The following is a 20,030-nucleotide window of genomic DNA, read 5'->3' as shown; positions in this document are numbered from 1 at the left end:
AACAGTTAAAAAAAAAAATTGAAACATTGGGAGATGAAGTTAGAAGTGTTCAAAGTTTAAAGATACTGCCTTCCTGAATTTGAATAATAAGTCATCTGTAGCTCTTCCGAAAAACTGGGTTAATGTTTTAGGTTAGCATTAACTTACAAAATAGAATTAAAAGAGCCTCTTGAAGGAACTGCTTCTGAAAAGCAGAGATAAGCCATTTAGTCACTGACTGATGTAGAATGGTCCAGCAACAGGAAGATAGGATGAAATATCCCGTTGTAGAAAGATAGTCTAGGAACGGTGCCAGAATCACTGCGGATAAACAAACACTGAGTTCAGAGCTGGAAGTCAGTAGACGAGGTGTTGGCATTCAGACATGAGGTTAAGGAAAAGTCAAGAGTCAGAGTTGACAGAACAAGGTGTAGGGAGTCAGAATGGATCATAAACATACAAATCTTAGGGTATTAAGTAACAGAGAAGGTCCTGCCCCCTACTGCTGCAATGTCCAAGTCCGTGAGTTGGTCCCAAGACAGTTTCCTTATTTTATTTTCTCACTCTCTCTCCTTTGAGGGAAAACAGGGCTGGTCAATCTACTCCCTGGCGGCAACCATCACCCAATGTTTCTATCACCTTTCCTAAACACCTGCCTCTGACCAAAGAAGGTAACGCATTTAAGGTTCTCTCAGTGTTTACTGCTACGAGGGAACAGAGGAAATAATAAATTAACAGGGAATTTTTACCTAAGAAATAACTTATAAAAATATAACTTACAATAAAAGTTGTAATCAAAATTTATTGCGTAAGTTACCCAAGCCAGGCTACCAATACAATTTAAATGCAATGAATCCTAATCTTACTCAACTCCCCTTTTCTTTCGCTATGTAGTTTTTGGCAGTTCTTGTTTAATTGTTTGTTTAGAGAAACCAGGCTTTGCTCTACCCAGTCTTCAGTGGTTAGAGCAGTAGCTGGCACCAGGGCCCTTCTGTTCTCCCACCCCGCCACAGCACTGGGACCTACGGAATCAGACAACAGAGACTACTGCAGGGATATGGGAGTCCTGGTGGTGCAGTGGTTAAGCATTTGGCTGCTAACCAAAAGGTTAGCTGTTTAAACCAACCAGCCATTCCCTGGAAACGCTATGGGGCAGATCCATTCTGTCCTATAGGGTCACTATGAGTCGGAATTGACTCAACCACAATGGGTTGGTTGGTTGACGGGGATATGAGGACACATAATCTTCCAGAGACTAATGTTTATAAGAGAAACATTTGGTACAAATACCTTTCCACTTCCTATAATGACATCACTCTAGCTTAGTCTCTGATATAATCACTTTGGGAAGTGGCATTTGGTCACGGGAGGGACAAGGTGAGGTTTTCTCAAGGAGGATGCCTCGCATAGACCTTCCTGTACTGACATCATCAACAGAGCTAACTGGATGCAAGAGCACGTGAAAGAGTTCAACACATTTTCTTAACCGAATGTAGTAAGTACAAGATGAGGCATATTCACTAAAACAATTCATCTTCATCAGAACATAATTAAACTCTCTAGTTAAATAATTGATTTATATAATAACTGCATTTCAAACGGGGCTTGAAAACATGAATAAATTTCAACCGGGCTCGAAAACTTGGATTATTCATTAAGTACCCTATTTTTGGTTTTATGGTTTCTGACCCTTTAATTAGAAAGCCAGAAAGGTCAACGTTCTAGAAAATCATATTCTCTGGATATTAAAATTAATTAAATTTTATCGCACACAGCTTCATGGTTTATACTAGCTGCAAATCATCTAGATAAAATTTGTATTTAAAAATTCTAAATTCCTCTTAAAGAAGTTTCTCCAGTGATCATTTTAAAGGGAGAAAACAACCACCTCACTTTTCAAGGTAAAAATTTAACATGCAACATCAGGACCTCCATCCTTAATAGTACGTAATTGTATTATCTCTTCTCTCTTCTCTGACTGCCTTGTTTTCTTCATTCATAAGACATTCAACAACAAAAGCAAGTCTAATAATTCCATGTTTTTCCCAAAAGACATGATGAGCTATTTCCATGATTACAAAATTGTTACAGAATCTCAGAAATTTTGAAAATTTGGGAGGAAAAAAATAGTTCTAAACCAAGAAAACTACTATCAACATTCTGATGTATTTAATTCCAGGTTTCTTCTAACGCTTTCATAAATATGACTATAATCATATTCTAACTTTCTATCCCCCACTCTAAGTATTTTTTCCGTTACTGCAACTTTTTGCACACTCATATTTTTAGTGACTGTAAAATTTCTAACAGTCCATTGTGTGGTTATACAATGATATGCTTACCCATAGCCTTCTAATTATAAACTCAAACAAAGCTGATTTATAATACTGAAAAATTAAAAAAACAATGCTTTATCTGCAAAGATGTGCACCTTCCCTCGCCACCCCCGGAGGGCCAGATTCTTACCTTCTACGTCAGCCCTGCTGGACGAGCTCTCAGAATCCGTGCGACTGTTCAGCTCTGGCAGACACGGAATATAGCCCTCAGGAGGCAGGCTCACTGCACACAGTCGTCTTTCAGTCTGGATCTTAGTGCCGCCATCTGTGAGGGATCAACTTGGAGACATTATATAATGCAGTCAGACATTTATTTGCCTTAGTATCGTTTCTCCAACCAAGTTCATTGAAGACATGAAATCAGATAGCTCAGTGGAACCTAACCATGGTTATAAATGCTGATTTTAATAAGCCAAGTGTTTTTCCAGAAGATCAAGTCACCTATATATCCACTCAGGAAAAACAAGGGATTTATAATTATTTAAACCCCTATTTAGCTACTTATTATGTAAACCTTTGTGTTTTTATTATATAAGAGCATGTCTAACTCATGAGTAGAAAGCAAAAATAAAAACATCCCATATTAACACACCTCTCATTATCACAACATGGATCCCCTAATATTTTTGTGCATGGTCTTCTGAAATTTTCTCCATATATACCAACAACGTGTGTACCCAGTGTATACACAGGTACACACATACACATGCCCCAATGGGATCATGCTATACATATTTTATTGTTATATATTTGTTTTAGCCATCTAGTGCTGCTATAAGAAAAATACCACAAGTGGATGGCGTTAACAGAGAGAAATTTATTTCTTCACAGTAAAGTAGGCTAAAAGTCCAAACTCAAGCTGTCAGTTCCACAGGAAGGCTTTCTCTCTCCTTGGCCTTCTCATCAATTCTCCCCTGGACTAGGAGCTTCTCCGTGCAGGGACCCCGGGTCTAAAGGACGCGCTCTGCTCCTGGCACTGCTTTCTTGGTCGTATGAGGTCCCCACTCTCTGCCTGCTTCCCTTTATCTCTTGTAAGATAAAAGGTGGTGCAGACCACACCCTGGGGAAACTCCCTTTGCATTGGATCAGGGATGTGACCTGAGCAAGGGTGTTACATCCCACCCTAGCCCTCTTTAACATAAAATTACAACCACAAAATGGAGGACAATCATACAATACTGGGAATCACGGCCTAACCAAGTTGACACATATTTTGGGGGGGGGGGCAATTAATTCAATACATGACATACATTTCTGTGTACAACATAATAAGGTATTTAATTTGAATATGTTAAACTAATATATTAAGATACAAGTCCACATACTATTTCAATGGTTATATAATATTCCATGTTATTGGTGAATTATAATTTAATCACTCTCAAAAATATTGCACATGGAGGTTGTCATGGATTGAATTGTGTCCCCCAAAAATATGTGTATCAGTTTGGCTGCAACTGTCCAACATTTTGCCATCTGATGTGATTTTCCTATGTGTTGTAAATCCTACCTCTGTGATGTTCATGAGGTGGGACAGGTGGCAGTTAGTAAGGCAGGACTCAACCTACAAAATTGGATTGTGTCTTGAGCCAATCACTTTTGGGAGAGAAAAGAGAGGTGTGAGCAGAGAGATAGGGGGACCTCATTCCACCAAGAAAGCAGTGCCAGGAGCAGAGCGCATCCTTTGGACTTTGGTTCCTGTGCTGAGAAGCTCCCAGACCAAGGGAAAATTGATGACAAGGACCTTCCTCCAGAGCTGACAGAGAGAGAAAGCCATCCCCTGGTGCTGATGCCCTAAATTTGGGCTTTCAGCCTACTTTACTGTGAGGAAATAAATTACCCTTTGTTAAAGCCATCCACCTGTGGTATTTCTGTTACAGCAGCACTAGATGTCTAAGACAGGTTTGGTTTCTAAATTTTCACCTTTACAAACAGTTGCTATGACCATCCTTGTTGCATATAATTGTACATACTTGGCCATTTTGTTTCTTAGCATAAATTTGTGGAAATGCAATGTTTGGTTCGAAGGTATGCACCTTTTGCTGGCTTTTGATATACATTGTCTAGAAAGATAACTGTAAGAGAGCTGATTTCATCTATGCTCTTTTCAACATTGGTAACATCAATCTTCTAAATCTCTGTATCTTCATATAAGATATGGAAAAGTGACTCCCTTGTATATGGCAAACACACGTGAATATGGCAAACACACGTGAATATCCCAAGTAGTCTTCACATAAAAACGAATATTTGATTTTAAAAACAATCACAATGACAAATATTGCACAAAAATACTAATACATAACAATGTTTTGTTTCAAGACATTCAAATGCAAAAACCTTGAAACGTTTTCAAATTCCTTTGCCATCAATATATTTTACTTTCTTGAAGCTAAGACGCAAGGATTCTAGCTCCTGAGTTAATCGGATTCACCACAGTTGATTAACTACCGTGTCACTCTCTGCTGGAGTCAAGGACGGAATGGGGGTATGCTTCTAAGTATACTATCCCCCACTGGTAACGTCAACGTTTGATCATTTTTCACAGAATAATTTTGGAAGCTTTTAATCAGCTAAATCTTTCTTAATAAGAAAGTTGAATAGAACTTAGAAATGTCATTGTTCATTTAATTATTAGGACGAATACAGGAGGAATCACGGAAGTGAAATACGAGATGACTCATACAATGAAAAATAATGACACATCGAAGAAAAACGAGTTCAAAAATCTAATATGCTAGGGGAACGATCCTCCTATGTTAAGCAACCACATGCTGACTTTTAAGGCTGAGCTTTTAAACTATAAATGACAATACTGTTATGATGAAAGATTTTAAGCAAGGCATTAGAATATTCCCTTGGGCCTCAGTTTGCTTATCTGTCAATTACCATAATTGACAGATAAGCTGTAATAAAAGCTTCCACTTCTAATTCTTTATTCTTCTGGGTAAAATATGGTCACTGTGATGACATTTACCCTTTTTACAAGCCAGACGTTATATTCACTGCTGAGGCGGTAAGCAAGGAGAAGATCAATTATACTTTACTGAGCAGCCAGTAGCCATATACTTCCATATGGTTTTCTCCTCCACTTGACACATATAGCGCACGGCGTTTATTAGCCCCAGAAGCTAAATTAGAGTTCCCCTGGGACATCTTATCTCCCGATGTGAGAGTTCAAGATATAGAGATGGCACATCAGAATCCCACCTTCCTTGCTGATGAAAGCCCTAGAAAAATATAGAGGGAAACTGTCCATGTTTGAAATTCCTAAGTATAAGAAGAAGCGGTACAATTTAATTAGCTCTAGCTGGTTGATTAGTTTAAATGCATGCTCCTGAATTTTTACTATATTTCTGGTAGTGGTATTTGTTTTGTAGGATACTGTCATTCAAGCTTGATTTAATTCTTCAATCTCATCTGGAACTACCATCCACTGAGTCTATCACCTTTTCACTGTCCTTAGGCCTGATGGTCTCCTATACGGTCTTTCTCAGTTTAAATTGCGTGGTCCTTCATCACGATCACTCCTTTGTATCTGCCTATAGCTCTCTGGCCCTTTTCTCCCCCTCTGTTATACTCACTGGCAAAATCCCAACCAGGTTATACTGAACACTCTACCTCTTCTGGGTACTCCTGGACAGCTGAATGGCTATGGAAAAACATAACCACGTTGACTGTTCTCACCTCAAATGCAGGACTACTCATCTCAAATGGGTACTCGGTGCTGCCTACAAATCTTAACATTCTCCCAGTCTCTCTCTCCTAGCAATGATCATATACCTCCTCCTTTCTCTTCTAATGGTCCTTCACTATGAAAATAACCAAGAGTAGGATAGAGTTCCGCAGGCTCCTATCACCACCTCTACTATAACCAGAATCTTCAGATACTGCCTTGCCTACAAATTTTACCTACTGGCCAAGACTAACCCCTTCATTCTTGTACTCATCCTCTCTCACCTAGGCAAAGACATAGCTCTGGCAATTTTCTCCTCTCCCTCTGGCATTATCAATTTTTCACCTCTACCTTGTCACCTTGTCATTCTCAATAATATACAAACATGCTGTTATCTCTCCCATCTTAAAAGGCTTTTGTTTCCACACTCCCTCAACCACCACCTGATCAATATGCACCATTTGCCAGCAAAGCTGCCTGTACTCACTGTCCCTAATTCTTCTAATCGTCTGCTTTTGAACCCAGCCAATTACTCTCTTATTAAGTCTTACAATGACTTCCAAGTTTTGCTAAACATACAAAAAATATTACTTCTTTATTATAGTCAATAGTTAATTAATTATCCATTTTTTAAATCCATTTCCGGGCTCCCTGCTGTTTCCAATACCCCATGCCTCCCTCTCTCGGTTCACTTTTGTTTTTTGCTAAGTACATGGTTCTTTCAGTGAAAACATGTGGTGGTTAAAATCTCTTGGGCTTTGTAGGTTTGAAAATATATTTATTTGGCATCTTTTTAAAGATTATAGTTATCAATTTAGTTAATAGGTAAAAAATAATAATAATAATTTTTTAAATTTTATTTTATAGTTACACAGCTCAACGGGTACAAAAGTATATACAGTGAAAATCTCCTTGCACTTCTGCACCCCAGTCACTCAGCTTCCCTTCCAGGAGGCAACTAATGTTATCATTGTGTGTGTGTGTGTGTGTGTGTGTGTGTGTGTGTATTCTTCCAGAGCTACTTGTATATATACAAACAAATATACATATATTATTCCTTTTTCTCCTCTTCTTCGTACTAACGAATCCAGCAGCAAACAGCGTCTCTCGCTTTTTTTCACTTAATGATACATCTTTGCACCCATGCCAGTAACACATCAAGTTCCTCACTCCTTTTGATAAACCCACCAGCCAGTGCCATTGAGTCGATTCTGATACATAGCGAGCCTACAGGACAGAGTAGAACTGCCCCATAGAGCTTCCAAGGAGTGCCTGGCGGATTTAAACTGCTGACCTTCGGTTAGCAGCTGTAGCACTTAACCACTACGCCACCAGGGTTTCCTATCGTGCGCATAATTCCAACAGGCAAATGTACCATAATTTATTTAACTCATCTCCTCTTAAAAAAATTTACACTTTTTTCAATCTCATTACTCTGAACAACGCTACAATGAATAACCTTGAACACGTCATTTTCCACAAATGTTAAGTTAATCTACAGGAACAATTGCTAGAGGTAGAATTGCTGGGTCTAAGATGTGCGTGTATTTGTAACTTTGATATATGTTATCCGACTGCCCTTCCTAGACAACGTACCAATTTATCCTTCAACTACACGTAAGCGCCTGCTCCCTGCTCCTGACAGTGTACTGACAAAATTTTCTGATCTATGACCATTGGACAGATTTAAGGTATCTCAGAGTATCTTCTGATTTGTCTTTCTCTTGTTAGCAGTGAGTTGAGCATCACTTTTTTGTGTTGGTTTGTTCACGATGGGAGAGCCACTTGTTTACCCTTTCTGTGAACCGCCCCTCACTCTCCTTTGCTCATTTCTCTTTTGGGCTCTTCATCATTTATTAATACTTCAGCTCTTTGGATATTAAGAAGGGAACCTTCGTCAGGACTAGGAATTGCAATAGTTTTTTCCAGTTTATTATTTGTCTTTTAACTTTGGTAATTTTTTTTTTTTTTTTTTTTGCCTTGTGGAATTTAAAATATCATAAGGTATAATTATCAATATTTTCTTTTATGCCTCTGTATGTGTATGAAACTTCAGAGGGGAAAAGTTCTCCCATGGTTTCTTTTGGTTTCAATTTTTTAGACTGAAATACTGGCTCCATTTGGAATTTAGCCAAATTTGCAATTTTTCAGGTAAATTTCAGTCCTAACTTATTTTGTTTCCAGGTAGCTATGCAGTTGCCCTCAGCACAACTCAAAGATTTCCCCCTTTGTTCTCGCTCACTGATTTGCCCCCTTACTCTTCAATATCAGCTTGACTGCATGTAAAATTCCAGATTAGCCCTGTCTGATGGGGCAGTTCTACCCTGTCCTATAGGGTCACTATGAGTCGGAATCGACTTGACGGTAACGGGTTTGGTTTGGTTTTTTAATATAGCTTGCTGTGATTACGGAAATATTCTATATCTGTGTGTCCAATACACTAGCCACAACCTTGTGTGGTTAATAAGCACTTGAAACGTGGCTAATGTGATCAGAGAACTGAAATTTTAATTTTAATTAATAAAACTTTATATCTACACATGGACAGTGGCTACCTTACTGGACGTCACAGTTCTAGATCACCAGTTAATTTTTCTCAGCATGTGGCAAGATCTTATTCCATGGTCTTATGTTCTCTACAGTTGAATACGACAAGCCTAGTTAGTCTAAGGGTTACTTCTTAGGCAGTTTGTTTTCTCTGTGGTAACTTCTTACCCTCGTGTTTAAGCGTGGATTTGCTTTTATTTATCCTGTTGACTACTCAGAGTGTGCTTCTGGTCTAACGGCTCTTTTTTCTGGAAAATTCTCAACACATCTTTCACACTTGCCTCAAAGCTCAAATATGCTTTCACTTTCTACACACATTCTTCGAATCTCTGTGCCAGATTCTGAGTGAGCATTCTTCAGTACAACCCTCAATTCACAAACGTTCTGTAACTTCAGGTCCAGCCTACGGATACTCACGTTTCATCAATATTGTGTTTTTACTTCCAAGACTGAGGTGTTTCTTTTCCACGTCCACTTGTTTATTTCATTTTGGTCTGTTTCAAGATTCTTTTCTAATGTAAATTATGCCCTTATTAATTTCCTACACAACTCAAGGTATTTAAAGGTGCCTTTTCTTAGAAAACGGAAGGAGCTCCAACTCAGCTGCTCAACCCAGAAACCAGGAAGTAACCCATGACTAATCCTTCTCCTTTACCTGCATCTACAACACATCAGTTGTTGTTGTTGCTGTGTGTCACTGAGTTGATTTCGACCCATAGCAACCCTAGATTATTATTATTATTATTGCCCCCTAGGGTTTCCTAGGCTGTAATCTTTATGGGACCAGATTGCCAGGTCTTTTCTCCTGTGCGGCAGCTGGTGCTTCCAATAGCTGACCTCAGTTAGCAGTTGAGTGCTTAATCACTGCACCACCGGGCTCCTATACGTGTCTAAGATGCTCTCTTCAGCAGGCTCCTTTTCATCCTTTAGGTTCCAGCTTCCGTGACTTCTCAGTGCTCACACAATTTAAACAAGGCCTCTGTGACACCCCCATACCTCCATTATTCAGTATCAGCATATTTTCAGCAAATAGCTACACCCCCACCATTTGCTGAGCACCACTGTATCTTCTTCATAGTTTGCAGTTGTTTACTTGTTCACATGTCTCATTGTGTCACCAGCTAGAATGGGAACCGAATGATAGCAGGAAGTTTCGTTTCACTATCCTATAATCAGGACTTCTCAGTGGCTGGCCAACAACAGGGATTCACTGTATTCACTACATAAATCAGCAACAGAGCCATTATTCCCAGATTAGCTTTCATAATGTTGTGATAGATCAGATCCCCAGTGATCCTTAGCGATACTACAGCTCTAGTTAAACGGCTTACATTTTATAAACCAGAGCCTGAGGCATCAATTTGGAAAGGCAAAAACGGTATAGCGGTTACAAGATTAAACTAAGTTGTACAATCGAACCTGGATTCAATTCTCAGTTCACCCTACTAACTAGTCCTACAGCCTAAGCCTCAGAGTCTTCATGTATGGAAATAAGTAACTACCTTCTAGGACTGTTTTTATGACTTAACGAAATAATCCACATGAGGCAACTGGCACAGTACCTAAAAAGACTGTGAACGGAACTAACACTAGTATCAGCAATAAAGATGCAGCATCCCAAGGGACAAAATTCTGGAAGAAACTTACTGCTAAGACTGTGTGAAGTCACTTCAGAATGGCAGTCTCTAGTATCTGTTTGGTTATGCCCACCCTCTAACTCTTTCCTCAGACCCGGGATGGGCAGCAAAGGCAGAGTTTACTAAATTCATCGTGATGGGATCAGATGTTTTAAGTTCCCTTCTGTTTCAGCCACTGTGCAAGATACTAGGGATGTTGTAACAAACAAGACAGACAGCTCCCATCTCCAGAGACCTTACATCATGAAAAAATAGAATATAATGTGATACTTATGAAAGCTTACTCAAAGACTTATGAATGAAATAATTAAGGTAATATGATAGAATATAACTAGTGGAGGAAACCAAAGAAATTGAAAGGGAGACTTGATATTATAAAGATATCAGTCCTCCCCAAATTCAGCTAGCAACTAAATGTAGTTCCAACTAAAATCCCTAAAGGGTACATATTATACTTATGGACACAATACATATGTAGTAAGAGAATGAATGAACACAGACTGGAGTATACAGATGTCATATTCCATGTACACCTCTGCACATTATTTTTTTCACTTGCCATTAGTGATTATATATGTAGAACTAAATCATTGCTTTAAGCAGCTTATACTACCCTCTTAAACAGAAACCCTGGTGGCGTAGTAGTTAAGAGCTAAGGCTGCTAACCAAAAAGCTGGCAGTTCAAATCCACTAGGCGCTCCTTGGAAACTCTGTGGAGCAGTTCTACTCTGTCCTATAGGGTCACTATGAGTCGGAATCGACTGTTTTATCTGTTTGATAAAAACAGCTCTGGATTTTGCAATCCAGCATCTTAAAAAGAACATCAACAAGCTTTAAAAAAGTTAAACGCAATGAGAAAACTTTTAAAAATCCAAACTATTTAAGCAAGAGAGAGTAATTTCTCACAATTTCATCACCACTCTCAACAACTGAATTTTTTTCTCTATGCATTTAAATACTTTTAACTAAATTTCAATCAAATTTCTCATATGATTGTAGTACTTTTTTCTCATTATTAAGAGCAATATTCATGTATTACTGTCATTAGGTGCTGTTGTGTTGGTTCTGACTCACAACAACCCTACGTACAACAGAATGAAACACTGCCTGATCCTGTGCCATCCTTATAGTCGTTGTTATGCTTGGGCGCACCATTGCAGCCACTGTGTCAATCCACCTCACTGAGGGTCTTCCTTTCTTTCGCTAACCCTCTACTTTACCAAGCATGATGTCCTTCTCCAGGGACTGGTCCCTCCTGATAACACGTCCAGAGTATGTGAGATGAAGTCTCGCCAAACTCCCTTCCAAGGAGCATTCTGGCTGTACTTCTTGCAAGACAGGTTTGTTCATTCTTCTGGCAGTACATAGTTGTCTTAGTCATCTAGTGCTGCTGTAACAGAAATAACACAAGTGGGTGGCTTTAACAAAGGGAAATTTATTTCTTCACAGTGAAGCAGGCTAGAAGTCCAAATTCAGGGCATCGGCTCCAGGGGAAGGCTTTCTCTCTGTTGGCTCTGGAGGAAGGTCCTTCTCATCAATCTTCCCCTGGACTAGAAGCTTCTCCGAGCAGGGGCCGTGGGTCCAAAGGACACGCTCTGCTCCGGGTGCTGCTTTCTTGGTGGTATGAAAATCCTCTGGTCTCTCTGCTTGCTTCTCTCTTCTATATCTCAAAAGTGACTGGCTCAAGACACAATCCAATGCTGTAGATTGAGTCCTGCCTCATTAACATAACTGCTGCCTATCTCCCCTCATTAACATCACAGAGGCAAGATTTTACAACACACAGGAAAATCACATCAGACGACAAAATGGCAGACAATCACACAATACTGGGAATCACGGCCCAGCCAAACTGATACACATACTTTTGGGGAACACAATTCAATCCATGACAAGAGTATATTCAATATCCTTCACCAACACCACAATTCTTCTTCAGTCTTCCTTACTCACTGTCCAGCTTTCACATGCGTACGAAGCAACTGAAAATACCATGGCTTGGTTTTTTCCCTCATTATCAAGGGCAATATCTGTACACATTTGCAATACTCTTCATTCTTTAATAGCATGATTTGAATAGCTGGATAGCATTCCATCTTTTAAATGTATCACCGTTCATTTAGCCAACTTCAACTGCTAAATATTCAGACTTCTAACTTTCAGCTATTATAAAATAACCATATGTCAGCTTATGTCCTCCTACTTCTTGGAGAATGAAAGAAACTTGGCTCGGACTCCCAATTACATGACCCGCAACAGTCCAAAGGCCTCCTACGGTTTTTCCGAATACTTGAGATGATACTTCATCATCGTCTGCTCAGTCCCCGGCTCTGTCTGTGCACGCTGTTTCTCTTATTCCTTGTCAATCCAGACACAAAACGCAGCTGCTTCTTTCCTACAGCTAATCCACTCACCCCAAAAACCTTGAGAGTTGCCTAATTTTAATGAAGATTGCAGAGAAGGGGGCCAAGGGGGCTAGACCATGTTCTGCACAATCTTTGCCATTTGGATATTCCCCGCCCCATCCTCTTGCATCTCACGTGGTGCAGGTTTGCCCCCTTAGGAAAGTCTGGGGGCCTGCCAACATCGTTGCCCTCAGCTGCTCACACAGGCTATTATGAGGAGTTATCACCACAGCAGTAAAGAAGATAGAACCTTCTTTGAGAAAGGATCAGACTCAGGATATGCTTGTGGGTTGTGTATTGGGTCTGAGAGAAAGTGTAGGGAAGGATGATTACTGCTTTGGGTCTGAGCAACTGGGAGTCACTGTTTAGTGAGATGTGCAGGAGTTCTGTCTTAGAGACCTGGGGTTTAAGGTGCCTAGTGGACGTCTAAGTGGAGGAGACTGGCAGGCAGTTGTCCATACAATACTCTGTGAGCTACCTTAGGGTGAGAATCTCTAAGCTTGGGGATAGGTCTAGGTTGGAAAAACAAATCTGGGAGCTAAGAGTATGTATGTACGCATGCATGTATGTACGTATGTGTGTATGTATCTACCTATCTACCTACCTACCTATGTGGAAACTTAAGCCAGTATCTATCTATCTACCTGCCTGTCTGTCTGCCTGTCTATCTGCCTACCTGTCTCTCTGGAAATTTAAGCCATGAGTTTGGATAAAATTACCTAGGAAGTGGGTGTAGATAAGAGAACACTGAGCAATGAGTTTTGGGGCACTCCAGCATTCACAGGCTGTGGGTATGAGTCATCTTAGTGCACAGAGGAAAGCTACTAGGTCAAAGAATAAAAAAGTTTAATATCTGAATACGTACTATAAAACTGCCCTCCAGAAAGGATGTGCTATGTGACATTCCTACCAGCAAATTATGAGTATTCATTTTCCAGAATTCTCGATGACAAGGTAGTATACATACTTCTTAAAAATGCTCTGCCACTTTGGTAAGCAGGAAGCAGTGTTTTATGGTTGTCTTTATCAGGATATTTATAATTATTAGAGAGGTTCTCAGTGATCTTTTTGTTTGAGGGACAGCAAGGTTCAAGCACAGTTGCCCTGTAGAATCCTAAATTTCGGCTAAAAGCTTACATTCATATTCTGTTCCAGTCTACAATACTTTAATGTTAAATATTTTAGTTTAATTATTCTCAGGAAAAAAAAAAAGGAAAAATCATTCCCTACCTCCACGGGTGAAGTGGCAAAATGCTACTGCAGGGAGTATGGATCCCATGAGACAGGGCTGAATTGAAGAAAGTTGATACCATGTAACACATTCTGGGTCATGACAATTTTTTTTCTGTCTTGGTATCACAATATTTCAAGAAATTAGATCTACGTGAATATGTTGACACAAATCACAGTCGTGTCTTTTGAAGTACTTTCTGAGCTACATCACAGTAAAAATCTCCAAGGAGATCTGCCATGACGGCTGCCCAGAGGGGGCACGATACAACGTTTCCAGTCTTCTTCTGTTGACAATGGAGCCCTGGTGGTACAGTGGTTAAGAGCTCAGCTGCAAACCAAAAGGTCAGCAGTTCAAATCTACCAGCTGCTCCTTGGAAACCCTATGCGGCAACTCTACTTTATCCTACAGGGTCACTATGAGTCGGAATCGATATAATTGCAACCAGTTTGGTTTTGAGGTTTCTGGTGACAATGGCTAAGCAAATGTTCTCATTATAGGTCAAACTGTTTATGCCCACGGCCAACTGATGGAACCCGTAATCCTCTTGTTGGTCCACCTCTTTATCTTCTCAAGGATCTGTTTATCAGAACATGCTTTCAGTATAGAAGAATAATTGTTTTTACTTTCCCTCTGATTTTCATCATATTTGAATGAATCCCAGCATCCAACATCTCAGCCAAAAAAACAACAAAAAAAAAAACTCACACTCCCAATGATCAATTCTCATTATCCAGCTTTCAAACTACAATTTCATTACAGCCATTTTATGTGCAATAAAAAGTTTCACTGCCTTGTAGTTTCTAATTGAAAGTGCTTAGCCTTGGAAAAATATCTGCCAAACTGGACAGGTTTGTGAGCCACTTTTTATTTAAATGATGAGCAATTAATCTATTTACCGCATCCAGGATTTTATCCTCTCATAGAAACTTTTCCCATCTTTACTTCCCATTTTTTCTACCAGCTTCATCACATTAAGTTGGCATAGAGCACAGCTAGCTTTTAAAGGCACTTCCTTTTCTGTAGCATTATTTCCTAAAAGCACAAATATTCAAACATCCAAAATGTCCATTTTTGAAAAACAAAATTTACTTTTGCTATTTCACTGAACATTAATAAGAAAGTTAAGATGTAAACACTGGGGGCTAGACACAAGGGAATGGATTACTTCCGGGGCCTGACGCCAACTACCATTTCTTTTGCTGTTCCTTTCACAATGAATTTCATCCATAAACACTTAACTAGTGAGTCATATTCTTGATAAAATACTAATATATTAGAGACTTCCACTTCTGGTTAGAAGGCAGATGAGATAATCTGACAAACCTCTCCTGCAAAGCACCTAGAAAGGCCTGATAAAACGTAGCAAACATTCTTGAAATGCATAGCTGAGCTCTGGAAACAAGGACAATCCCTGGAGGCCATAATTGAAGGAGGAAAAGAAATCCCAAGAACAAGCTCACATGTACCATGCAATACCATGCAACATCACAGAAGATGTTAATTCTCCCCCAAATAAACCTACAAACATGATACAAGTGCAAACCACCTTTGAAGAGAATTTTTTGTGTGCAACCTAATTTTAAAATGCACACGGAAAAGCAACGGGCCAAGAACAAACTGAAGAATAAACAGAATGGGTTTGGTCTACCAGATATTAACACATTACAAGCCAGAGTAACTGGATAACGTGTGCTAGCAGAGGGACAGTCACAGAGCGACCAACGGATCAAACGGGAGGGCACAGAAACATACACAGACTTACATGGGAACCTGTTCTATTACGTGGTCGTAGATAAATGGTGCTGAGAAAACTGGATACTCATATGGGGAAAAATGAAATTAGATCATGAACTCATTCTATACACAAAAATCTGGAAGAAGGAAGAAAAAAATCTAAATGGGAAAGGCATATCTTGGAAGAATATTTAAAATTTCTTTGCTATTAGGGCAGAGAAATGTTTCTTCAATAAGACACAAAACGTATAAACCGTAAAGGCCAATAAATCTAATATTAAAATTAACTTCTGAACAATAGAAGATATTACTGTTTTTAAAAAACATACATACATATACACATATGTACATATACGCACACATACGCACGAAGTGTAAGGCTGGTGACTACCAAATTCTGGGGAATGATACTAGTTTCAAAGGTTTGTCATACAAAGTATCAGACATTGGATGGCTTAAAACAAGAGGAATTTATTCTTTCACAGATCTGGAGGCTAGACGTCCAAACTCAAGGTGTTGATAGCGCCATGTTCTCTCTGAAGGTTGTAAAGGAGGAATCTTTCCTTGCCTCTTCAAGCTCCTGGTAGTCCCAAGCATTCTTTGGCTTGTGGCGGCCTAACTCCAGTCTCTGCCTCCATCTTCACATGGCTGTCTTCCCTCTGTGTCCACGTCCTTGGGTCCCTTCTCTTCTTTCCAAGAGGACGCCATATTGGATCACGGCTTACCCTACTACTACTGAGCCTTGATGCAGACTGCCATTTCCTTCGCTGTTCCTTTCACGTTGCTTTTCACGTGAGTATGACCTCATGATAACCAATAACATCTGCAAAATGCTATTTCCACATATGGTCATATTCACAGGTGCTGGGGGTTGGGACTTCAACACATCTTTTTCAGGGGAAAGACAAATTCAACCCATAACAGGTGGGAACTGGAAAGGGCATTAAAGGCTTCACTTACATTGGCATCATATTTCTTAAACAAGGTTTTAAAGAAGTATGGAAAAAGGTTAAGATCTAAAAGAGTTGGGGAAGGGAGATTGAAAGACATCTGTCATACTTTCAAAGTTTCACTGTAAAATATTTGGGCTTCAGTTGAAAATTGTCTGCAGTGTTTTTGTTTTTGTTTTTAACCAAAAAGAACACTTCAGCATTTTCGGACACCTCTATTATATTCATAGATGTCCCTCCACTTATGAGTTTTCATGGATCTGTAAAAGCCACACACGCAGCAGTGTAAAACCAGCTCAGCTACGCCCACCATCGACAGACGGCACCGGCGACTCCGCGCCCAGCTCGGCCCGCCACCGACAGACGGCCCCCGCGACTCCGCGCCCGGCTCGGCCCGCCGCCCACAGACGGCCATCGGCGACTCCGCGCCCGGCTCGGCCCGCCACCGACAGACGGCGCCGGCGACTCCGCGCCCGGCTCGGCCCGCCGCCGACAGACGGCGCCCGCGACTCCGCGCCCGGCTCGGCCCGCCGCCGACAGACGGCGCCCGCGACTCCGCGCCCGGCTCGGCCCGCCGCCCACAGACGGCCATCGGCGACTCCGCGCCCGGCTCGGCCCGCCGCCGACAGACGGCGCCCGCGACTCCGCGCCCGGCTCGGCCCGCCGCCGACAGACGGCGCCGGCGACTCCGCGCCCGGCTCGGCCCGCCGCCGACAGACGGCGCCGGCGACTCCGCGCCCGGCTCGGCCCGCCGGCGACAGACGGCCATCGGCGACTCCGTGCCCGGCTCGGCCCGCCGCCGACAGATGACCCCTGCGACTCCGCGCCCGGCTCGGCCCGCCGCCGACAGACGGCCATCAGCGACTCCGCGCCCGGCTCGGCCCGCCGCCGACAGACGGCGCCCGCGACTCCGCGCCCGGCTCGGCCCGCCGCCGACAGACGGCGCCCGCGACTTCGCGCCCGGCTCGGCCCGCCGCCCACAGACGGCCATCGGCGACTCCGCGCCCGGCTCGGCCCGCCGCCGACAGACGGCGCCGGCGACTCCGCGCCCGGCTCGGCCCGCCGCCGACAGACGGCGCCGGCGACTCCGCGCCCGGCTCGGCCCGCCGCCGACAGACGGCCATCGGCGACTCCGTGCCCGGCTCGGCCCGCCGCCGACAGACGACCCCTGCGACTCCGCGCCCGGCTCGGCCCGCCGCCGACAGACGGCCATCGGCGACCCCGCGCCCGGCTCGGCCCGCCGCCGACAGACGGCGCCGGCGACCCCGCGCCCGGCTCGGCCCGCCGCCGACAGACGGCGCCGGCGACCCCGCGCCCGGCTCGGCCCGCCGCCGACAGACGGCCATCGGCGACTCCGTGCCCGGCTCGGCCCGCCGCCAACAGACGACCCCTGCGACTCCGCGCCCGGCTCGGCCCGCCGCCGACAGACGGCCATCGGCGACTCCGCGCCCGGCTCGGCCCGCCGCCGACAGACGGCCATCGGCGACTCCGTGCCCGGCTCGGCCCGCCGCCGACAGACGACCCCTGCGACTCCGCGCCCGGCTCGGCCCGCCGCCCACAGACGGCCATCGGCGACTCCGCGCCCGGCTCGGCCCGCCGCCAACAGACGGCGCCGGCGACCCCGCGCCCGGCTCGGCCCGCCGCCGACAGACGGCGCCGGCGACCCCGCGCCCGGCTCGGCCCGCCGCCGACAGACGGCGCCGGCGACCCCGCGCCCGGCTCGGCCCGCCGCCGACAGACGGCGCCCGCGACCCCGCGCCCGGCTCGGCCCGCCGCCGACAGACGGCGCCCGCGACCCCGCGCCCGGCTCGGCCCGCCGCCGACAGACGGCGCCCGCGACCCCGCGCCCGGCTCGGCCCGCCGCCGACAGACGGCGCCGGCGACCCCGCGCCCGGCTCGGCCCACCGCCGACAGACGGCCATCGGCGACTCCGCGCCCGGCTCGGCCCGCCGCCGACGGACGGCCATCGGCGACTCCGCGCCCGGCTCGGCCCGCCGCCGACAGACAGCGCCGGCGACTCCGCGCCCGGCTCGGCCCGCCACCGACAGACGGCACCCGCGACTCCGCGCCCGGCTCCGCCCACCACTGACAGACGGCACCCGCGACTCCGCGTCCATGTCGGCCCACCACCGACACACGGCACCGACGACTCCGCGCCCGGCTCGGACCGCCGCCGACAGACGGCCATCGGCGACTCCGCGCCCGGCTCGGCCCGCCGCCGACAGACGGCCATCGGCGACTCCGCGCCCGGCTCGGCCCGCCGCCGACAGACGGCCATCGGCGACTCCGCGCCCGGCTCGGACCGCCGCCGACAGACGGCCATCGGCGACTCCGCGCCCGGCTCGGCCCGCCGCCGACAGACGGCACCCGCGACTCCGTGTCCATGTCGGCCCACCACCGACAGACGGCCATCGGCGACTCCGCGCCCGGCTCCGCCCACCACCGAGAGACGGCACCCGCGACTCCGCGTCCATGTCGGCCCACCACCGACAGACGGCACCCGCGACTCCGTGTCCATGTCGGCCCACCACCGACACACGGCACCCGCGACTCCGCGTCCATGTCGGCCCACCACCGACAGACGGCACCCGCGACTCCGTGTCCATGTCGGCCCACCACCGACAGACGGCCATCGGCGACTCCGCGCCCGGCTCCGCCCACCACCGACAGACGGCACCCGCGACTCCGCGTCCATGTCGGCCCACCACCGACACACGGCACCCGCGACTCCGCGTCCATGTCGGCCCACCACCGACAGACGGCACCCGCGACTCCGTGTCCATGTCGGCCCACCACCGACAGACGGCCATCGGCGACTCCGCGCCCGGCTCCGCCCACCACCGACAGACGGCACCCGCGACTCCGCGTCCATGTCGGCCCACCACCGACAGACGGCACCCGCGACTCCGTGTCCATGTCGGCCCACCACCGACAGACGGCCATCGGCGACTCCGCGCCCGGCTCCGCCCACCACCGACAGACGGCACCCGCGACTCCGCGTCCATGTCGGCCCACCACCGACAGACGGCACCCGCGACTCCGTGTCCATGTCGGCCCACCACCGACAGACGGCGCCCGCGACTCCGTGTCCATGTCGGCCCACCACCGACACACGGCACCCGCGACTCCGTGTCCATGTCGGCCCACCACCGACACACGGCACCCGCGACTCCGTGTCCATGTCGGCCCACCACCGACAGACGGCCATCGGCGACTCCGCGCCCGGCTCCGCCCACCACCGACAGACGGCACCCGCGACTCCGCGTCCATGTCGGCCCACCACCGACAGACGGCACCCGCGACTCCGTGTCCATGTCGGCCCACCACCGACAGACGGCCATCGGCGACTCCGCGCCCGGCTCCGCCCACCACCGACAGACGGCACCCGCGACTCCGCGTCCATGTCGGCCCACCACCGACAGACGGCCATCGGCGACTCCGCGCCCGGCTCCGCCCACCACCGACAGACGGCGCCCGCGACTCCGTGTCCATGTCGGCCCACCACCGACAGACGGCCATCGGCGACTCCGCG

General features: G+C 46.0%; 1 protein-coding gene across 4 annotated transcripts in view; it reads right to left on the bottom strand.

The window, feature by feature from the left end:
• The window catches only part of ERICH1 (glutamate rich 1), a 112,896-nt gene that overhangs the window by 49,174 nt on the left and 43,692 nt on the right, over positions 1–20,030 (bottom strand). For all 4 annotated transcript variants that reach the window (XM_023550384.2, XM_023550383.2, XM_003411860.4 and 1 more), the window contains exon 3: positions 2,446–2,580. In XM_023550384.2, the coding sequence (XP_023406152.1) occupies positions 2,446–2,580 (135 nt within the window). The remainder of the gene's footprint in view (positions 1–2,445; positions 2,581–20,030) is intronic.

This window comes from Loxodonta africana, chromosome 12 (genome assembly GCF_030014295.1).
Source record: "Loxodonta africana isolate mLoxAfr1 chromosome 12, mLoxAfr1.hap2, whole genome shotgun sequence".
Taxonomy (NCBI): domain Eukaryota; kingdom Metazoa; phylum Chordata; class Mammalia; order Proboscidea; family Elephantidae; genus Loxodonta; species Loxodonta africana.
Note: the sequence above shows the minus strand (reverse complement) of the source record. Positions and strands in the feature narration are given on the sequence as shown.